Source organism: Microtus pennsylvanicus, chromosome 8, assembly GCF_037038515.1.
Source record: "Microtus pennsylvanicus isolate mMicPen1 chromosome 8, mMicPen1.hap1, whole genome shotgun sequence".
NCBI lineage: Eukaryota > Metazoa > Chordata > Mammalia > Rodentia > Cricetidae > Microtus > Microtus pennsylvanicus.
The window spans coordinates 7,214,055-7,237,500 of NC_134586.1; the positions used below are offsets into that span (position 1 = coordinate 7,214,055).

At 44.7% G+C, this 23,446-nt stretch overlaps 1 protein-coding gene across 1 annotated transcript in view; it reads left to right on the top strand.

The window, feature by feature from the left end:
- The window catches only part of St8sia1 (ST8 alpha-N-acetyl-neuraminide alpha-2,8-sialyltransferase 1), a 141,255-nt gene that overhangs the window by 67,395 nt on the left and 50,414 nt on the right, over positions 1-23,446 (top strand). Inside the window, exon 3 of the mRNA XM_075982354.1 lies at positions 19,216-19,325. Within this exon, the coding sequence (XP_075838469.1) occupies positions 19,216-19,325 (110 nt within the window). The remainder of the gene's footprint in view (positions 1-19,215; positions 19,326-23,446) is intronic.

Consider the following 23,446-nt stretch of genomic DNA (forward strand, 5'->3'; position numbering starts at 1 on the left):
AGACTTCCAACAGCACTAGGCTGGCTTCCAACTCGCTCCATAGCCAAAGATGCCCCTGAACTCCTGATCCTCCTTCCTCTGCCTCATGAATATTGGGATTACAGGCATAGACAGCCATACCCAGTTTATCCAGTGCTGGGGATTAAAGCCATGGCGTCATGCGTGCTAGGTGGGTAATTCCATCAACCTAACCACATCCCTGGCCACTATATGTTCTTATCTGTCAAAGCATTAGTGGACTTAAGCCTTTCCTGGGAATTTTGGTGTTTCCAGGAGAAGCTCCCCACCAGTCAAGGGCTGAAACCAGCCTCCCAAGGCAGTAAAAGAAGTGGATAGGCTGAGTGTAGGGTCCAGGGGGATGAAGAGTATTGAGAAAAAGATCTTTGATAAAGCATTGATAAAACGATAAAAGGATTCTGCAGCATGTACATCTGCGTCATTATGTTTGGAGAAGAGGATAACGGAACATGCAACGTGGAGGGAATTGCTCATTTCCATTAATTAAGATGGAGTTGGAGTGGATTGCTGTCCGTAATTCTCCGAAGTCCTCTGTTATTAAGAAGATGGACAGGTGGACCCTCCCAGGACTGCTGAGTATTTGCTGACTTTGTTTGTAATTTTAATATTAAACATTTTAGTCATACATGGTTTTGCCTGCATGGATGCTTGGGCACCCCTGAACCTGATCCTGTGAAGGACAGGAGAGACTGTGTGATCCCTGGACCTGGAGTTAGAAGCAGTTGTCAGCCACCATGTGGGTGCTAGGACTCAAACGTCAGACCTCAGCACCATTCTGGGGTTATTGCTGTAAGGTAGAACCACGGCCCACAGCCCCCAAGGGTCAGTTTCTCCAGATCACATGTGAGACAGCACCATGCTCTTGTCACAGGCTCTGGACTCCTGAAAGAATTCAAGTTGTCTGTGGAAATTGATAATGCAGTCCCTCAAAGCGGTAGAGTTTTCCAGATAAGAACATCAGCTTTTATTCTCTCTGTGTCTAACTCTATGGAACCTGACTACTTAGAGGAACTGTTAGTGCATTATCTTGGCAGCTTGTTAGAAAATGGTTCTTTGGATGTATTGGAAGAGTTTAGGATGGAAAGTGCTGTTTGAGGACATTAAATTGAAAATGAATAGTTTTTTTTAAATATAAAATTTTGATTTCTCATGAATCTAAACTCAGGGTTTTCAGACATTTGATTATTAAGGTTAGAAACATATTGAGGTCAAGGTGATTGTAATTAAATCTGATAGTATTTTTCCTGGGGTAGCGAGCTATTAATAAAGCAGTGGCCAACTCACTCTTTTCATAATGGCATAATTACTAGTGAGAAGAACAGAACCTTTTGTGGCTTAATCATCTCTTAAAGGGCCCTGTCTCTTAATGATATTATGCCATAATTAAATTTCAACCTGGGAATTGGAAGGAATGTTCAATCTGCAGAACTTAAGGACACTTTTTATATTCACTAAAAAATTTTCATCATTAACTTAGATTAGCTTCCTAATATAGCATAATAAGGAATCTTTGCTCAAAATCCTCCAAACATTCCTTGTCGATCTTCTTATATCAGATCTGGCCTCCTCTTTGGTCCATTTTCTAAGTTGTTGCCCTGCCTGAGTTACGTTTCTTAAAGTATAAGTTGAGATTCTGCCTGCCTGTGATTCAGCTCTCAGCTAGTGTCCCATTTGTTTTAGGACAAAGACGAACTCCTTAGTGCCTGCCACACCCTTCTCACCTTGTGTCTTCTGGGTCTCTAGGATCAGTTTGCACAGGACCTGTCTTTATACTCAGTCTTACTGGTCTTCATAAATACCGTGTGTGCTCTCCTCTTTGACAGAGATCCCCACACATAGCCCCTTTCCTGGAAGCCCCGGGCCTCTTCTTTCTTAATGTATGCTTATCTTTTAAATTCTGTTTGAATTTTTTTTTTGTGTGTGGGGCTGCCTCACTGCATGAGTTGACTCTTATTTGATTCAGGGTCCCTTCTCCACTTCCCTGGAAAGTTCCTACAGAGGCTATTCAGTTGGTGGTGCTAAAGACCTGCAGTATCCCTGAACATAACATTGTGCCTAGAATAATAGAGACTTAATAAATTTTAGCAGAATGAATGAGTAAATGAATTGAGTTAGATCTCTAGCTTTTTCCCCACAAATACATTAACATCCATCTGACAGTTTTTTCATTTGAAACACACTGAACAAGCTCAGAATCTAATTAGTATCTCTCGTGTGTTCCGTTTTCCACGTTCTGCCCATTAGTTACGTATGCGTGCTTGCCTGGCACCCCCAGCGTTCTGCGCGTCCTGTTTGGTTGCTCTGCCAAGGTCTCAATTGCACCAGGCGGCTCCTCACTCGCTGGCTGCTTCCTGCCACTCCTCTGCTCTGCTGTGTAGAGACTTGGGGTTCATTATCAGAGTGGAGGGGACATCTCTACACTGGAAGAAGAGAATGTGGGTATTGTCAGTTGGGTTGTAACGAGTCCCTTTCTTTACGGTGTGTGTTTTCCTGTTGCTCAAATACCTATACCAAGCAACACAAGGGGGAAGGATACGGTGTGGATTGCAGTTTGAGGATACGATTCATCATGACCAGGGAGGCATGGAGGACTTGGGGCTGTGGCCACAGTGGCTGGAGTGGCAGGCGGTTTGCTCACTTGTTTTTGGACCAGCAAAACAGAGAAAGGTGAACTACAAGTGAGGCTGCCCCAGTCGGTGACCTTTTTCTGCTAATCTCCGCCCTACTAAAGTCTCTGCCACCTCCCCAAACAGAGCTCCTGGGAGAACAGATGCTAAAACACATAACCCCATGAGAGGACGTTTTCCATGAGAGCTTGATTGAACACTGTTGCTCCATGTCACTCCTGTGTGCTCATACATCAGGTCTCAGGTGTTGTGAGACATTTAATCTTGTGACACACAGAGAGGGAGAAATGACTGTTTTGTCAGAAGATTTATATCTCCAGATGGAGTTGTCGGTGTGGCTTGACTCTGTCCATCTTCCAATCAGACTGACATCGCAGAAAGCGTGTCGGGCAGGGCACTGAGAGCCCGGGCCCAAACCTCAGTTTCTGTTCAGGTTTCATCCCTAGTTCTAAGTCTTGGTGCTCAGTCTTAATTCAGTCTTACAATTTTTGGGCATTCTGGACCTATTTCCCCACAAATTACATGAGTGGGATTCATGTTTTTAAATTAACATACAGCCTGCTTGTTTTCAAGTTATCTTGGCTCAACTGTGGAGGGAAATATCTTCATTGTGAAGCCCTCTGGAGCCAACATGTTTAAGAAGCAGGCCAGTAGATACAGCTTCTCAGCAACCCTTTGCCAGAGACTGTCACAATTTTTCAACTCCTGGGAACTTGAATCCCTGAAAGGTCTTCAGCCAGGTTATACTGGAGGCTGGGTGTGCAGGAGTAGAACAGTAGCTCTTTGACCTCAATACAATGATTTTTCTGGGATTAATAAAAGTCACAACTTTAAGCAATCCCCTAAAGTTACATTTTCAGATTGTGATCGTGTGTTAAAGAAATGGACCTACGGAGGTACCTGGAGGCTCTGCAGTTCTCAAGAGTCAGCCAGTCATAGGTCAAAACTTGAGTCAGTTACAGCCATTAGCTTCAGAAGGCATCAGGTAGCTCTATGGCTGGCCTTTTGTTTGAGAAAAAAATAGAAGCAGTGAAGGATTGGGAAGACAAAGGTTGAGGGTCGGGAAGCCTTGGGGCAAAGGCCACTGCACTGCGCTAATGAAAGCAGAGAGCCCCTGCTACCCATCACTGCCATGTATCTGGAAAGAACATACTTAGTGGAAACGGAAAATTTCTGTCTTGGATTATGCTGTATCACAGGACTCTTGGTAGATAAGAAATACCTTTTTACTTTGCCAGATGGGCGTCAGAAAATTAGTGAACTCTAGGAGGGTCTAGAGGGCTGAGGGGTGGGAAGGCAGGGTAAGAAGAGGACGGCTTAGGAAAAAAATGACAAAAAGCAATATGTTCTCAGAGCAATGTGAGTCATTGCATCTTCCTAGTTTAGTCATTAAAAATGAATTTACGTGTGTACCTGTGCGTGTGTGCACGCAGGTGTGTGTAACCATTTGTGTTCAGGTGTTCTCAGAGAGCAGAAGAGGCCTTCAGATGCCCTGGAGCTGGAGTTACAGGTGGTTGGTGGGTTATGAGCTGCTGGGTGCTGGGAACGAAACCAGGTCCTCTTGAAGAGCAGCAAGCTCTCTTAACCCCTGAGCTTATTTTGCCAGCCCTTTATTTAATAATTTTAATAAGTAGATGTAATTTCTCAAACTTATTTTCATTTGATAAATGAGGAGAGGCCAAGAGAGGAGTAGCTGCCTCTAAGTTACCTATGGAACTGAGGTACCTAAGTAGATAAGTTTATTTAAATAAATGGATTTGGTTTCTCAAAATGTAACATTTTAGGTAAAATATTTAGGAAACAAATAAAAATCAAGTGTATTAGAAAAAATACACTAGCGAATGAGTAAGCTGAGTGTATTTTTATAATTGTGCATGTGTATGTGTGAATCTTTTTGTGTGTGCATGCGTGTGTGTGTGTGTGTGAGGTATGTGTATATGTGCGTCTGGTGTGTGTCCGCATATGTGTAAGTATAGAAACCAGAAGCAGCTGTCAGGCATGTCTTTCTCTCACTCTGCTTTAGTCCCTTAACACGGGATCTCTTCCTTGAACCTGAAGTTCTGGCAAGCCGCTTGTCTTTGCCTGCCATGGTCGGGGCGATCAGCATGTAAGACTCTACCTAGCTGTTTTCGCTGTTGTTTTTGTTTGTTTTACCTGGGCACTGGAGATTAGATGGTGAGTTATGGGCTAGGATTTCCTTCTATATCAGTGGTTCTCAACCGGAGTCAAGTATCTGATATCCTGCCTGTCAGATATTTTCATTATGATTCATAACACCAGCAAAATTACAGTTATGAAGTAGCAACAAAAATAATGTTATGGTTGAGCGTCACCACAACATGAGGAACTGTATTTAAGGGTCGTAGTGCGAGGGTGGTTGAGATCCACTTCTCTAGATGCTGATTCCGGGCTGTGACCAAGTCAGGATTTGACTCAGCCCTGTTGGAATCCAAATCTTTGGCTTTAGCTGTTTATGTGGCCTTGCCTTTCCCCTCTGATTAATACACTCTAAAACGATACGGTGCAATAAAGTCTCTCCCGTTATAATAAGATCTGGGGAAGCTCATTGAATTTTCCATGTAGAAATAGATGAATACTTTACCAATGCAACCCAAGAAAGCCTGATGAGGAAGTTGAGGCAGCAACAGTCTTCCCTGTAAACCCAACTGTCTCTAAGGACGTCTCTGAACAAAATGATTGGACCAGCGCTCAAGGTCATGGGCAGCAGGAGAAATACTGTGTGGATTGGGTTAATGAATGTATCTTTTAAAGGGGTCTTGAAGAGGCCTTAGTCTTGTGATTTTTGCAAAACTTTTCAAACTTTATTGTCTACATCAAAGCGAAAATAGACTTAACTGATAGCCACTCTTCATTGCTGCCATAATTGGCAACAATCCCAGTCAAAGGTCTCTTTGTTGTCAGTGAAACTTGTGATTTTCCTGCCTCAGCCACCAAAGGGCTAGGCACCCCATCATCAGTCAGAGGTGTGCCAAACATGACAGAAAATCTTCAGCATTAAGAAACTGATTAAATTGTGAGTGGCTATTGCAGTTGAATAACCTGATGGTATAATGAAATGGAAAGAGACTCAGCATACACTGTTAAGCCTTCAAGGGAGAATGCACAAGGGCTGGGGGACGACAGGGAGTCATGAGTGAATATTAACATTTTTCTCAACAGAAATGAAAGGAACTTTTCAGAACCCCTGTGGAATTTTTTTGCCCCATAGAATCCTGGGTTTATCTTTTTCTAAGTACCCTCCAAAGGGTTCTCTAATTTTGTTTGAGCTCCAGAAGGAAAAGGGGATTTTCTCAGTGACGGCAAAAAGTCCCCTAAAACACGAATATTCCTGTACTTTTCTGAGTAGCTTTGGTCTGATCACGAGCAGCACTCTCTGAGTCTCTGAGTCTGCTGTAGTCTTGCAGTTCTAGAGAAGCCCATGCAAACTACATCTGTCCTCCAGAAGAGCTTCATCTGGCTGCTACCGTGTGGAAAGACCATGTGAAGCACCTGCCAACATTTTGTGTATATCTGTACCTGACCATGTTTGTGTGAATGTATAGTTCTTTGGGTGCTTTACATCTTGGTGTGTGCATTGAGGGGCAGTGAGTGAACCCATGTGTCCTGTGGAGACTAGAACAGAACACCCAATGTCTTCTTCTGCTCCTCTCTCTCGTTACCCTGAGACAAGAGTGGCTCCCTGAACCCAAAGCTAGCCAGGTCAGTAACCTCTCATGACCCAGCTCTCTGCAGCTCCCATGCTGGGGGTACAGTTGCATTCAACTGTCTACATGAGTGCCAGGGATTTGAACTCAGGTCCCCATGTATGCCTAGGAAGTGTTAGTCACTTTTCCTATGACCAAATACTTGTGATGAAGCAATTTAACAGGGAGTGTTGTCTGGGTTTACAGTTTGAGAGAGTAGCCGTCATGGTGGGTGGGGGTAACCATTGTGGCAGGAGCGTGAGGCCGCTAATTATAGAAATAGCCAGGAAGCAGAGAGCAGTGAAACCCTGCATTCTTCTCATGCTCCCCTTTTATTCAGCTGGAGACCATAGGTCATAGATCTGTGCAGTCTGAGGAGGTGAGTCTTCCCTCCTAGTCAACTTTTTCTGAAACACACACATACACAGACAGACAGATACACACAGATAGACACACACACTCACACACACAGAGACATACACACAGAGACATACACACAGAGACATACACACAGACATGCACATACATTCACTCACACAGAGAGAAAGGCAGACAGAGACAGACAGACACAGAGAGACAGAGGGAGGTGTGTTTCCATTGTTAATGGGTACACACCAGAGATGGCTACTCAGACACAGTTTATAACCACTTGGAAGTCTTTATTCCAGCCAGGTGTGACTACATCACAGTGTAGTTGGGAGACCTAGGTGTGGCCAAAGTCCAGAACAGAGTGGTTTTTAAAGACAGGCATCTTGCTTGACAGCTGCTGGGACACTTCTGTTTGAAGCAAGCAGTTTGACAGAGGCTAAGATAAGCTGTTAGCTGGAGGGGGTTCTACACAAACAGGTAGGAAGGAACTAAGAGGAACTTAAGAGGAACTAAGATCAGTTAGTTAGCATAACCTGACCTTTGGTTCCTAGAACAGAACTGGGTAATTTTCCATGGGATTCTCCATCAAAGAGATCAAATTCTAGTTATCCCAGACATGTTCTCAGCAAGAATACAATATGGGGAACTTCTGGACTGTGAAGTCCCATCATGCCATGGACGGGGACCTCTGGTCTGTGAATTCCCATCATGCCATAGATGGAGACCTCTGGTCTGTGAATTCCCATCATGCCATGGATGGGGAACCTCCGGACAGTCTAGTCCCATCATACCATGGATGGGAACCTCTGGACTGTCCCATCATACCATGGATGGGAACCTCTGAACTGTGTAATCCGACATGCCATGGATGGGGACCTCTGGACTGTCTAGCCTGTCATGACATGGACATCTAAATTCATTCCAGTTGACAGTGATGTGCGTGAGGGGTTGAGAGCATTTGATTGATTTTATACAAGAATATTATGGGACACTTCCAATTTCCCGGCTCTCCCCAGAGGTCTTTGAATGGGTGGGAGCCAGCACTAGCGACTCTTCTATTGCTGTTGGAAGACTCTGCCCAGAGGAACTCGGAAAGAAAATGGCTCATTTCGGCTCATAACTCTCAAGTCACACTCTGCAACTGTGGGAATTCAGGTCAGGGACTCAGTCAGGAACCTGGAGATAGGAACTGAAGCAGAGCTACTGGAGAATGTTGCTAACTGGGTCGATGCCATGTCTTGTTCAGCCTGGTTTCTTATAGCACCCAGGACCACCAGCCCAGGGGTGGCATCACCTACAATAGGCTAGGCCTTTCTGCATCAAACATCCATAAAAAAAAAAACACCCCACAGGCTTACTTATAGCCTTTTCTTATGTGTGCGTTTTCTCAATTCAGGCTCCCTTCAGATGACTCCATGAGTCATCTTGTTTCCAGTTGACATAAAACTAGTCAAAACTAGTCAGCCCAGGTTCCAAAAATATACATTGTAAGTATGGGTGCTGGAAAGTCCAATTTATAGTGACCACATTATGAAAAAATGGAGAGAACATGGCTACGAGGCAGAATGAAGTCAATCAGATGATTTTAGGTGGGAAACGTAGAGGCCACGTAAGTGATTGGAGACTTATCAAGGGGCTCCTCGCGATACTTTGGGAAGCCGAGCTAGGAATAAAAGGTGGTCAGGAGTCACCTCGCTCCCTTTGATGCTTTTCAGAGTGGGAAAAATGCAGGCAGCATTATTCCTAAAAAATATCTGATGCTTTATGTCCTGGTTGTTTAATAGATCAATCAATCTTGCTTTCTTTTCTCAATGCAAATATTTAACTCATTAGCTGATCTTAGACTATTAGTTCATGTCTCTAATCAGTGAAATTGGATTAACAATTTAGCAATCCACTGCATTACTGACTAATATGCAATATTTATAGCTGAAGACAACGTGGAAGTCTTAATTCATGCAACCTTTTAATGGAACAAACACTAAGTCAGAGGTCAGAATTTTTGACCTGGCCCTTAGCACAGTGCTCAGTAGCTGGGTGCTTGACAATAAATTCTTGTCAAATATCCTTAGTTGAATTTTGTTTGATGTTTGTAGTTCTTGATTTGGGGGAAATGGGAGGAAGGAGTATCATTGTGTTCCTTTTGGTGGCTAGGTCACTTCCAGAAATAAGTGAGAGAACAGGAAATCAGTGACAGGCATTGGCTCTGTTGTCAGCAGCGTCCTCCTGCTGACATTTTGGTGGTGGTTTTGCTGTGTGCTGGGGGTGGTTTCCATGAACTGCCTTGTTTGGAAACATCAACAGAGGCTTCTGGTTTGAGACAAAATAACAGACAGTAAACCCAAAACTTTCCAAAGTGCGAGAGAAATGGTTTTATCCGACTCCATATAGATTTGCAAGCCAATGCACACAGCTCTGACTCATTAAGCATAAATAAATTCTAACTGGCATCTACTGTGTTTGCACCATCGAGTGTTCATTGGGCGTGTGAGCACATCCTATCTGGCATGGTACCTACAGATCTGAAGGGTGAAAACAATCCCATGGGGGAGGTGGGGGAGGTGATGAAGGAAGGAAAACAGGAGCAGGACAAGGGTGTTGCAGCAGCTTCCACCACATTCAGGTCGTGTTTGAGGAAGCAGACGTACACGAAAGGATATCTGCCTAGTTAATCTGGGGGCGCAAAAAAAAAAAACCAAGCAGAAAGTTCATGGTGGTGGTGGCTTCTGGATACCTTGGTAAGATCTGTGTCTGAGGGAACATGGTGGAACATTTAGTTTAAGAAAGACTAATTTGCACCAGGCTTCATTTTGGAAAAATTAGAATATGACTGACTATGTACCATGGGAATAAACTAGAGACCATCTATATGTAACCAGTAACTGAGTGCGTGTGTGTGTGCGTCTGTGTGTGTGTGCACTCGTGTGTGCTCTTAATTACACGAAGGGGAAGAATTCAAGAACCTCTGTAGCAGTGGGTGTTAGGACGATTTGAAAAGAGAAAATACACAGAAACCAACTCAAGATTTCTAGTCTATGATACCAAGGGCCTGTTGGTTCACCCACAGTTTGAATAGGGGCTATTGGCCACTTTGAGTCAGATATGACTCCTTAGTCCTCAGAGCTTATGGAGCGGGCACCAGTGTGCCCACAGAACTGTGGGTCAATAGAGTAGGAGGGGAAACACTGAAGCTGGGAGTTGGTTGAAGGCTGATGGGGTTCAGGGGAAAGCCTCACTAATACAGTGGTTCTTACCCTTCCTAATGCAGAGACCCTTGAATAGAGTTCCTCATGTTGTGGTGACCCCAACCCTAAAATTATTTTTATTGCTACTTCATAACTGTAATTTTGCTACTTTTATGAATCATAATGCAAATAGTTTTGTTGGACTAATGGTGCCCTGACCCACAGGTTGAGAACCGCTGTACTAACAGGAAGGTGTTGCTCCCTAGGCCATTCCCAGTGAAGGATGGGCAAGCACAGGGCCTAGTGATGATGGGAGCGTCAGTCCTTCCTCCTTTTAGTCCCACCATGGAGGAGACTTCCTGCTACTTTGAAATGTTATGTGTCCTTATATCTCCTTACACCACGGGGAAAACAACAGCTCCAGTAAATTCTGATGAATTCTAAAATGGAGCCACACACAGGCATGGTGTAAGGTACAGTCTCTGTCTCTGCTTTGGCACTCTGCAGGCAGAAATGACACCAGCGATGGATAATTAATTGGGCAGTGCCTAAGAGATGATCAATAAGTCTTCTAAATGGTCACATGGAGTCATACCATATGGGGTTGTGCCCTCAGCTAAAAGACTGTATGCAAAATATGCAAAATTTCAAAGCGTTACTTTTTATAGTGGTTTTAACAACAATTTTAATAAACAAAAGTACCAGTTTATGGCGGCCTTGCAAGCAAGAGGTCCTGAGTTCAATCCCAAGCACCCATGTCAAAAACCTCGTATGCCATTTACTTATAATTCCAGTACTGGGGATGTAGAGGCAGGAGGGTCCCTCCAGTCTAGCCAGCTCTGCAAGGCTCAGGTTCAGTGAGAGACCCTGTTTCTAAAAGATGAGGTCGAGAGTGATTGAGGAAGATACCCAGCTTTGAGTTCTGCCCCCCCAACACAGAGAATGTTCAGTATATAAATATTCACATGATTCAATTCCCAGTTTCGCATGTTCTATAGAAAACATACTACTGACTTACCTTTCTCAAATCACAATGATGTTAGTAGAGAGGGGATACCAACCTCAGCATCAACGTTGTAGGGAGATCGTTCTCACACAACTGCCACTGTACTGTTAAATGGCTTTGAATGAAGAGATCTACAAGTGTTGTATAGTCGGTACTTATATAGCCCTAGAGAAAGCTTGGGATAATCTTTTCAACAGAATTCAGTAACTAAATATCTGTCATAAGAAGCATTGTCCTTTAAATAAATGAACTAATTACTAGATATTGTTCATCACACACGTGCTCCCGCATGAAAAGGAAGAATGCTGCTGGAAATTTAATTTGGACCCTCAAGGGCCTCGTCAAATGATGGGAAGGGCAAACGCATTCCGGTTTACCTCTTGGAAAGAGCTGGGGCTTCTTTGACTTAACGGCATCTCTGTTTTGCTTGGCCAGAGGGTATCCTGCTTGTTAGGGATTTTATTACTGGGAAACTGTTCACCTTTAGTTGACGAAATGAAGCCATTGAGCCAGAGACACAGTTATATGCATCTGAGGGATATTGGTGGAGGGTTGGGGCTTAATTGGTGTGTTGCTTCCAATATAATTAGGTCCTTGAACAGGGCAATGCAATTAAATATGTTGAGGAGGGCATAATCAGATGGGTGGATGATAGTGTAATTACATTCATAAGAGGGGGGCTATAATTAGACGTGAAGAAGGGAAGGGGTGTGTTTAGACGCTTAGGTTGAGGGTATAATTAACATATGTGCAAGAAATTAAATTATGTGTGTGAGTGAAGTATAATTAAGTGTGGGCATCCAACTCCAGTGGTCGGTGAGGGGAAAGAGAAAGGATTGGACTGGATGCAGGGAGGGCTGCGTTGATGTCCTTATGGTCAAAAACTTGAAATCTTCACCAAGAAAAGTGGGCATATGTTTTGACATGGCGACTAATAGCAGTTGGCATGGTGCTGACAATCTTTGGGGTCATTTAAAAGGTTAACAATGCAAAACTTCTACTTGTCTGATATGGTTTAAGCTCCATACTTAATACTGGTAGTCACTCTTTCTAAAGTCTCATTTGATGGCTAAGAGATATGTTTTTCTGGCTTTAACCTTTAGCATGTAAGGGAGCCTTCTTCTCTGTTACCATCAAGGAGAAAAAGGTTGGAGGGAAACGGTGTGAACAAACAAATAATCATAAAACCTCATTGCTCCCACTGACAACAAAAGCATGAACCCTTCCTTCTGGTTTTATCCCCTTTGCATTGTCGAGTGAGAAAATTTGCATCAACTCTTAGCTCAGAGAGTACGACCTGAAGTTACACTCATAATGAAATCAGCAAATCTTAGCTATGGTAGCTCTGTTATTTTGAACTTTGAAAATAGCATTTGTTCCTAAATGCTTATGATATCCACCCTACAAAAGAGCAACAAAGCAAAAGGTGTAAACCAGGGCTAGCAAGGGGGACTAGAAAGTGGGGGAGGAAGCTGGCAGAAGAGTCAGTGGCAGGCAAAACTCATTCAGGGTACTGAAAACCATCACACTGAAGCAGGAGAGTACAGTGAGAATTCTAACGATCAGATCTGCCCTGTATTAACCGTAAAACCATGGGAGTCAGGTCTGGCATCACACCTGCTATCCTAGCAATTTGGGAGGCAGAAGCAGGAGGATCAGGAGTGCAAAGCCAGCCTCAGCTACGTCACGAGTTGAAGGCTGGCCTGGGTCACATAGTGGACCCTGTATTAGCAGAATTATGCTAAGAACGAGCAAAGAAAAAGGAAAACCAACATGAAAGCAATGGAAACAGCACACAAAATAACTTCATGTTTTTTGCTTTATGTGAATTTTTTTCTGTTGTTGTTGTTTCCCAAGATGAATTTTCTCTATAACAGCTCTGGAACTCGCTCTTTAGACCAGGCTGGCCTCAGACTCACAGAGATCTGCCTGCCTCTGCCTTTCAAGTGCTGGGATTAAAGGTGTGTATCACCACTGCCTGGCCATACTCCATGCTTTTATTCTGGATTTTTTGTTTTGTGTTGGCACTCTTGGTCCCATGGTGAATAGTGATATGGAGGCATAAACCAAATAACCCTTTCCTTCCCACCGTCTGAGGGTCACGGTGTTTCAGCACAGCAGCAGTGACTCTAGCTAGGACACTCACTCTAGACCATGGTTATGTCTAAGATGGGTGAGTGGGTACACTGATCTCTTCGTACCAGGAACTGAGGCCAAAACATTGGTTCTACACTTGGCTGGGGAGACAGCCCAAGAGAGGGAGGAAGAGTGGAGGCATCTGACTTTGTGACTGACTCTGGCATTTCTTCATTCTTTTAATTAGAAAACCATTCAGGGGTGTTCTGGTACTGTTTGCATAAGGCACAAGCCCCCAGGCTTCAGTTTTCAGATGCTGCTGAATATTTTTCACAAGTCATTGTATTGGCCAAGAATATTTTCACAGTTGGCTGTTGGAGTTGGTGGCTGACAAAGTTCTTCTAGCTTTCAGGGATGGCAAGATTGTTCAACAGTTAAAGGCGCTTGCTATGCAAGCCCGGTGGCCAAAGTCTGGTTCCTAACCGTAACCTAAATGTGGAAGGAGAGAAAGTGCTCTACAGGGTTGCCCTTTGACCTCCATAATGGCGCTGTCACTTTTGTGCCCACAACACATACACAATAAAACAGATAATTTAAAAAAAGTCTTCTAGCCTTCAAAACTACTTCACTATCATTCGTGGTGCAGAGCGCCTAAGAGTCTAATTTTCACTTGCATTCACATATTAGCTTTCTGAATGCTATCTAATAGATGAGAAACCCCGGCCTTTTACTTCCGTACTCCGCATGGACCCAGCATGTTGTTGACGCCTGGTTTGCATTCTGCTAGACACAAGCCATAGGAACAGGGCTTTCCTAGCAGCTCTCTACCCATAACAGATGCTTATCAAATGGCTGTTGAGTGAACATAGAAGTTGGCCACTAGCGCTAAAACGAGGCCCAGAGGTGAGGTGTGGAAGATAAGGCGCGCGGGGGGGGGGGGGGGGGGGGGGGGGGGGGCTCTCAGATGACCAGCTTTACAAACCACCTTCCTTTTAACGAGAGTGACAGGATTTGTTCTTCAGGTCTGAAGATTAATTGATTCGTCTGCTGCATCAAAAGGAAACCACAGTGAATTAAATGACCATGCTTCTCATAGGCTCTGCTGTTTGGACACTCCATCTCCAGGCAGTGGTACTGTTAGCAGAGGCAGCCTTGCTGGAGGAAGAGCATCATCCTGAGGTCCGCTTTGTGTGTCCACAGCCTCTCACTACTTTCTGTTTCCCGTCTCAGCTTCACACTTGTGTTTGAAGATTCCTACTCCTGCTGCCACGCCTCCCCACCACACTGGACTCTTATCCCTCTGGAGCCACAACCCCAAATAAATTCTTTCTTCCATAAGTTGCTTTTGGTCATGGTGTTTATCAAAGCAAAGCATTTAGGCTGCTCGGCCACCAATCCATGGAACACATGGAACCATCCTGTTCAGTATTTGATTGGACAGAGAAAGGTTCCAAAAGCTTCTCAATAAAAAAGCCTTCACATTTTAAATCTCATAGTTCTTTTTATGTGTTGTAGATACATCTTCAAAGAGACCAATGGTTTGAAAATCCGATTTTGCTAAAAATCTATGTGAATCCTCTAAACTAAAGTGATCTCACACAAAGATGTGGTATACGTGGTCATGTTTTAGTAATACGCCGAGCGCCTTATTTACTTTCGCCTTGCTGGAAGAAAATACCCTGAAAAATATCTTAAGAGAAAAGTAGGGGTTTTTGGCCTGCATTTCCAGGAGGACACAGTCCACCATTGCAGGAACACAATGGCAGAGACAGGGAAGGTGCTGGTGGGAGCAGGGGCTGGCTTGTCACACCGAATCCATTCATGCTCAGGGAATGAAGAGGAATCTAAGCTATCCAGACTCAAGGCCCACTCCCAGTGACACACTTTCTCCAATGAGGCTCCACTTCTGAAAGGTTCCAAAAACTTCCCAAACTGCACTACCAGCTGGAGATCAGACTCGTGAGTCAACGGGAGGGCATTTCCATCCAAATCCCCGCAGCAATGCCCCATGAAGGAATTTAACTTTGGGTATAGCAATGCTGATTTTTATATAAATAAATGCATTGTAGTGTACAATTCATATATGGTGGTGTTCAATGACCTCACCTTCCTTTAACTCTCAGTAGGGCATTCTTATCACACTTGCTTTCCTATGGGGCACTGAGATGTTGAGGTGCCTGGGAAATGGGACTCTAAATCAGATGACCTTATCACTGGGTGTCATCCAGCTAATGTTCTAATCAATCCTTTCACTTACAGTAATACTTTTTATTAATATGAGCAGGGGTGTGGCAGCTCACTACCATACGTGGCCACAGCAATATGCAAGGAGATGCATCAGAAAACAGCATGGAAGGCCTTCCTAAAGACACACCCTTAAAATCCTAAGAGTCACATGATTTGTCTCATGTATAGTATGCTAGAAGGAGATCCCTTAATATTCTGGGCAGCTCCAACTGGTGCCCAGCACCCTGGACCTAAACTAGACAAATATATCATCACCCCATTATTATTTGGTAGATAACACCCATAGGTTTTTCTCGTTGAAAGCTTTGGTGTAGTGTTATTGTTCGCTGGTGTGTTAGCGTTGCCGGCAGAGTGTTCTCAGGCACTTGAGAGCATTTATTGAAATGAAGTGAGATGAATTTCCTCTGTGAGTTCAACAGTTAAGAAAATGAAGGAGCAAGCAAATGTCAGGTAAAAGTCATCTCACTGTGTTTTTCCTAAGTCCTCAAGTTGTGCTTTGGACTTTGGGGTGATGCTAAGGGTATAGACATCAATTCCTTAATTTTTTTCTGCTAATAAAATGGTTCTTTATTGTTAAGACCAAGTTAAACAAATTTCCCCTTGTTTTGTCCATGGAAGCACTGGAAATCTAGAATTGCCAAGGTGTAGACAAGTCCATGAACTCTGGTGGGGGTGACAAAGAATTGAAACAGGCTGAAAGTTGAGTGGGTTGCTCTTCCCGGGTCACAGAGGGTGTTCTGTCCCACAGCATCCTGTACAGTATGGGCTCCCTGCGGAGGGAGGGAACAGAGCATAGGGGCTTGTGACATCTGCTCCCCTGTCCCATAATCTGGTGATTGGGACTTATAGAGGCTCAGCTACTTTCCAGCACCATGTCTGCGTGCATGCCTCCATGTCCCACCATGTTGATAATGGACTGAACCTCTGAACTCTTAAGCCAGTCACTCCAGTTGAATGTTTTACTTGATAAGAGTTGCCGTGGTTATGGTGTCTTTTTACAGCAAAAGAAATCCTAACTAAGACACTCTTCGTTTTTTTACCTCACACAGACAAGTTCCTGACTGTGTGCTTAGTCACACACCTGACAGGGCCACTTGGACATCTGAAGGTCACAGCACCCTTGATGTTCTCAATGCTGACTTCTTAATCAGTCCCCGTACACACTCCTACTGTGGTCTATAGCCCAGGAAGCAGCTGGTCATCTGTTGAAAACAAAACTCTTGGCGCCATTCCCTATTCCTCTTTTTCTCTCTTCTCTCTCCTTCCTTTCTTTCTGCACACCAGCAAATCCATTCAGCACTTGCTCCCGATCCTTCCATAATCTGACCTCTTTCCCTTCTCCTGTCCCCTGTTCCAGGTCACTAAAGTCCCTGGTTAGGAATATGGCACCAGACTCCTCCCTGGCCCTTTTTCCTGCCCAGACTCTCCTCAGCTTGTTGTCACTGCAGCGTGGGTCATGATGCCACCCCCTGCCCATTTCCATTGACTTGGTTCTCATCTTAGAATAAAAATCACTGTTTTTATGGCTCCCTACATGGCCTTCGCCACCCTCTCCACACATTCTTACTAGTCTTTATTCTCTCTCTCTCTCTCTCTCTCTCTCTCTCTCTCTCTCTCTCTCTCTCTCCCCTGACCCATCTGCAGACAAAAGCAGCTCTTGACCCCCATCTCACCCCAGGAATGCTCCCCCCTCAAGGTGTTTGCGCCAGTCGGCTCTGCACATCCCTAAGTTCCCACATTCTCAGCTCCTCCGGGAATCTGCTCAAGGGTTTCCTATGCACGGTGGCTGATCACCCGCTGACCTTTGCAGCTCCTCTCAGGAGTGTGTCCGCACCCTCTTATGCCTATGCCCTGTTTCTCTCCACAGACCACCTCACCATCTGCCCCACCGTGCACTCCTCCTGCATTGCTTTACCCTTCTCTGTGATAGAGTGTGAGTGCCCAGGAAGCACGGGTTTTGCTTTGTCCCTACCCCTCACATGCCACAGAAAACATTGTGGAATATACAAACAAGCCGACATGAGCGTCAGTCCCCAGCTTTCCGTCTCACCGATGGGAGATATCGCTGTTTTGAGTGTTGATTCCAAATCTTCTTTTTAGGAATGACTAAGAAAAATATGTATTGCTCTAAACCAAGCTGCTTTCCCTTGCCCGTCTCCCCTCATAGACCTCACTCGGGAGCAGTTTACTGGGCTGATCTCTGCTGTGGAAATGCAGTTCTTTTCTCCCAGTAGGCAACTGCTTAGACATTACACTCCAAACACCACATGTTTATCACCAATATTTACATAGCTCTGGCTGTTCATTTTACCACTAGAAATCAAGAGAATAAAATCTTCTCACATTGGACTAAGTGCCTCCTTCAGCTACCAATGAAAGCAGAGACTCTTGGGAATTTTTTTCCTGGCTGAGTTATTACTTCATGCCTAGGCAGGAGCCTTTTATTGTATATTCATGAGCTAATTCCATTTTGTCTTTGGTATAGTCTGTATCATTTGCGTGGATTGCATGCAAATGGATCACATGCAAATGACATGACCTATCAATCTGGCTGTTTTCTAGACCAGTTATGTGTCTATTCAAGGTCTTTCCCCCAAGCACTCCGAAGACTGTGTTCTGTTCCAGCAGCTTCAAGGAGCCTGGGTACCCAGCAGTTCTTGCTGACCCAGCTAGAAGAGGCCAAATGATTCATTTCACGTTCAGGGACTATTACTGGGTTTCCATATTCCCTGGCTCTATAAATAGCGCTCCAGGGAGCACTCAGCCACACAGAACATTTTCTTTGTAGTCTAGCTCGATATTTGCAGAAGAAAGTCACATGCTGTCTGCTTTGACACAAGTCACCTGTCCCTTAATGGCTCCCAAGTTCTAAACAGAGCCACCCAGAGTGTTCTGCTCACAGCAGCGTGTTTTCTTCCAGCAAACACTGTCGCCCTTGTTTGTACTGTGTCCCCTGCCTGGCAGGATCCTGAGTATTCGTGTGTGTGTGTGTGTGTGTGTGTGTGTGTGTGTGGGCCAAAGGTCAGCGCCGGGTATCTTTTTCAATTGCTTTACATCTTGTTTTGGGGGAAGGATCTTGCACTTAGCCTGGAGCTCATGAGTCGGATGGGCTACCTGGCCAGTGAGCTCCAGAATCTCCTTGTCTTCAACCCCCACCCCAACCCACCCCCGCCGCTGAGATTCTGAGCACACACGGTCACATTCTGCTTTTTCATACAAATTGTACAGCTCACGTACAGGATTCACACTCGCTAGGCAAGCACTTGACTGCCTGAGCAGTCTCCCTAGCCCTCTACTGATCCTTCAAGTGCTAAAGCTTTGTCTGAGGGCCGGGGGACAGTACTGCCTGCTCCTTTAGGGCGTCACATAGCAGTTGCTGAGGCTTCCTCCTTGGTGAAGTCAGCAACTTCATGGTACAGTTTTGCTGGTGACTGAAGTTCACACTCTTGCCCCTCCTTTCTCGCCGCCTCAGACTTCTGTGTCCTCGCTGTCTCCAGCAGTTAACATAAGAAATACCCAGACGCTGTTGGGGAGTGGACGGCCCATGGTGTCTTTGCACTCACATGGAGAACAGACCTCATTTGGCTTTATTTCCTGTCTAAGGCCTTTAGAAGCAATCCTGTGTTTAGTTTGGACTTTTCTGTTTTCCCTCGCAAACACCTTGTGCTGTATGCTCGGCCAATTTGAGAAGGAAAACAAAACAAAGCAATAACGCCACTACATTTAAATATATTCCAGGGACTTTTTGTTTGTTTGTTTTGCTTTACTCCCCACCCCCACCCCCACCCCGTGCCCTTTTTTCACCCCTAAGAAACAGGCCAGATTGTTCCTCAGCAATTCAGTGACGTCCATCTTCTTCCCAGGGTTCTTTTTGGCCCTTCCAAGTCTGCCTTCAAATTCCTCAGGTCTGCTGCTGTCAATAATGATTTCTGAGCGCTTGTGTGTCCTTTGCAGTGAAAACCCGCCTTGTTTTCTGTTGCTAGGCAACCCCCTTCCAGCTGCCATTGAAGAAATGCGCGGTGGTGGGAAACGGTGGGATTCTGAAGATGAGTGGCTGTGGCCGTGACATAGACGAAGCAGATTTTGTCATGCGGTAAGAGAGCACCCACAGCGTGGCCTGAGTCCTCTCTTTTGTCCCGCCCTTCCATAAGCCCCCGGCCTTTCAAACCTAGTGGCTTGCAATTAATCTCCTGTCGCCTGTCTTTAGTTTCTCTTCAAGCCCATAGACAAGTGAGGTTGTGAGTGCCCTAAAGGGAGCAAGGGAACTTTCCCCAAGGAATCTCAAAGCTGAGAAGGCTGGGCAGCAACAGAGGCAGCAGGGAGGAGAGCGAGGGCTAGGATCTTCCCTGAGATTGTCTACTTGGGTGATTAAAGCCTTGCAAACTGCTCTTTCCTCAGGGCTGACTCCACATGAATAAACATTTTAGTCACTGTGAGTACCCTTCTCTTCTTAGCTTTCCCCAGAGGCATTTGAAAGCAGCGAGTGGGATCTAAAGATGGGGTTTTGGTCTGAGTTGTGACTATGAACGTGGCAAGAAGGATCAGCGAGTAAACCACATCAGAAGGAATCTTGATCAAGGGACTGAGCAGCATGGGGAGGTGGGGACACAGACCTGAGTGGTGGTAAAGGACAAGAGACCCCCTTCAGGGCAGTGATAAAAACTGCTAAGCCTGACCAAGGGAAGACACCATCCAACTGTAAGTCTGGGCAAATGCTGAGGAGGAGGCCTGTAGAGCCCAGCTTATTGGAGACACAGTGTGGGAAAAAGAAAGCGTGTCTCATTGAGGAAGCAAAAAGAACACTGAGAGGCTGGTGGAATCTTTCAGGTGAACCCCCAAATTTCAAGGATGTAGGAATGACTATGAACCAGGAACCCAAGGATTCTGGAACCAGACAGAGACTTAAGTTTGATTCCTGGCATCTACCTAAAAGGCTGGGTGCAGACCAGTAGCCTTTACATGTACAACACACACACACACACACACACACACACACCATGGAATCACATGTAGGGTGGGGGTGGTGCTCTGAGAATTCTAATTCAACATGGAACTCTACATTATTTGAGTTTTTCGGGTGGAGCCATTTTCCTAGAGTTTGCCACATATCCTCTCAGAAGAGAGTTACTTTGCCACCAAGGCATGTTGTCTCCTTTGGTGAAACTTGTAGCAGTGGGGTGTAGGTATGGACCTGGGGGGTGCCTTCCATCCCTGCCTTTCCTTCAAGAGTACTCTAATGTCATTTTCCACTGTAGGACTGTGTTTTCTTCTTGGCTACTATTTATTTCATTTGACTTAATTTTTGCAATGTATGTGAATATTGGGGAAAGTAGTGGACAGCTTTTCATTTAAGACCATGAGTGCAACACCCCATGCAGAAGAGGCCCTGGAGCCAAATCCTTTCCTTGTTCCACCACAGGCTGAGGAACAAGGTTTAATAAACTCTAAATCAGAGAAGCTTCACGAAGCAGCCTTCTTTACAGCTCCAGTTAGTGTGGCTTGGGTATCACGAGACATGGGAGAAGGTGTAGGAGAAATAACAACATCATAGGAGTGGAATAAATCTCACAGAAGGCAGAGGCAGGTGAGGGTACAGGGAGCCTCAGTGATGTCAGGCACCTACTCCAGTCCCTGGGTTTTCACATGAGGCTGAAAAGCTAATGAAGAACCTAGGGTTGGGAGAACATGCCAACTGCACGGTTGACCAGGCTGGTGCACTACACTGTGTTTCGTTACCTCTGCCTAGGCCATTAGAGGAAGGATAAGGAGACATTCCTCAGTCGATTCTGATTTTATACATGCTTCTATGAATACTGTGTCATTGTCGTATTTACGTCCTTTCCAAACCTGCAAGCTTCCCCGGATCACAGTTGAGGAGCTTCCTCTAAACGCTAAGTGAAGCAGTGTTAGCAGAGGTTGCAAGGCTGCACATAACCAAGTAGCTCCATGATTCTGCCCACCACTGACCCATCATTGTCTCAGCTCTCACCCTGACCCGCAAGCCAATTCTTAAGTCTTCCCTTAAATTGCTAGCCTGTTCACCCTGGAGGGTACATTCTTGCCCTCATAGATAACTATCCTCATCTGGGGTGGAGTCGGCCTGTCCTATGAGGTTTTATTTGCCTGGAACTTAAGGTGACTCAAGAGAAGGGCTAAGAACAGTAACATTTCTGCTTTAGCACCCAAAGAGTGGGCACAAGATGGGAGGAGGCACTAGTCTCTCCTCTTGCTCTCAGTTACCCTATAGCCCAAGGGGGAGTCAAGCTTTTTGGCAAAGGCAGATTCTACTGCTGCTGGGTGTGTGTGTGTGTGTGTGTGTGTGGCTACCGTTAGGAAGATGAATATTTTTAACCTCACATGTAAAAGAGCCAGCCTAAGCACCACCAGGGATTATCTTGTGGTGTCCCATTTATCCCAAATAAGTACGACTAGGTTGGCCTTTTACACAACCTGCTGTTGATACCGTCTATACAAGTTCAGAACTGTTGAGTACCTGCTATTGATACCATCAGCCTGCTGTTGATACCGTCTATACAAGTTCAGAACTGTTGAGTACCTGGGGGATTAGACTGCACGTGGTCTGGGCAAATGCAGTGGGGGGAAGGGGTCTTCACATAGTCTTGCCTGTACAGTGTACCCAGATTACAGCTGAAAATGTCCTCCAGGCATGTTCTTCAACCCATAATGTTCTTTGCATAGACATTTTTTAGACATATCCTTCAAAATGTTAAAAACCAACTTCCCGTTTTTCAAAGTGCACATTTATTCTTTAACCAAAGAAGCACTTTAAAAATAATCTCTGGGGCTCAGTGGGTAGGGTACTTGCATAAAAACTGGACTTGGTAGGACACACTTCTAGCCCCAGCACTCGAGAGGTGGATGGGAAGTTTAGGGTCATCCTTGGCTACATAGGGAATTGGAGACATTCCCGGCTACAGGAGACCCTGTCTCAGAACAACAACAAACTCTTGAGTTCAGTTTCTCTAGGACATTTAGGAGGCAGGAGTAGTAATGGGTACACGCTGGAGACTATTGCATGTGTACTGATTACACACTGAAGACTATTGCATGTGTACTGATTACACACTGAAGATGACTGCGTGTGTACTGATTACACACTGAAGATGACTGCATGTGTACTGATTACACACTGAAGACTATTGCATGTGTACTGATTGCACACTGAAGACTATTGCATGTGTACTGATTACACACTGAAGACTATTGCATGTGTACTGATTGCACACTGAAGACTATTGCATGTGTACTGATTACACACTGAAGACTATTGCATGTGTACTGATTACACACTGAAGACTATTGCATGTGTAAGGATTACACACTGAAGACTATTGCATGTGTACTGATTACACACTGAAGATGACTGCGTGTGTACTGATTACACACTGAAGACTATTGCATGTGTACTGATTACACACTGAAGACTATTGCATGTGTACTGATTACACACTGAAGACTATTGCATGTGTACTGATTGCACACTGAAGACTATTGCATGTGTACTGATTACACACTGAAGACTATTGCATGTGTACTGATTACACACTGAAGACTATTGCATGTGTACTGATTACACACTGAAGACTATTGCATGTGTAAGGATTACACACTGAAGACTATTGCATGTGTAATGATTACACGCTGAAGACTATTGCATGTGTACTGATTACACACTGAAGACTATTGCATGTGTAATGATTACACACTGAAGATGACTGCGTGTGTACTGATTACACACTGAAGACTATTGCATGTGTACTGATTACACACTGAAGACTATTGCATGTGTAAGGATTACACACTGAAGACTATTGCATGTGTACTGATTACACACTGAAGACTATTGCATGTGTACTGATTGCACACTGAAGACTATTGCATGTGTACTGATTACACACTGAAGACTATTGCATGTGTAAGGATTACACACTGAAGACTATTGCATGTGTACTGATTACACACTGAAGACTATTGCATGTGTACTGATTGCACACTGAAGACTATTGCATGTGTACTGATTACACACTGAAGACTATTGCATGTGTACTGATTACACACTGAAGACTATTGCATGTGTACTGATTGCACACTGAAGACTATTGCATGTGTAAGGATTACACACTGAAGACTATTGCATGTGTACTGATTACACACTGAAGACTATTGCATGTGTAAGGATTACACACTGAAGAC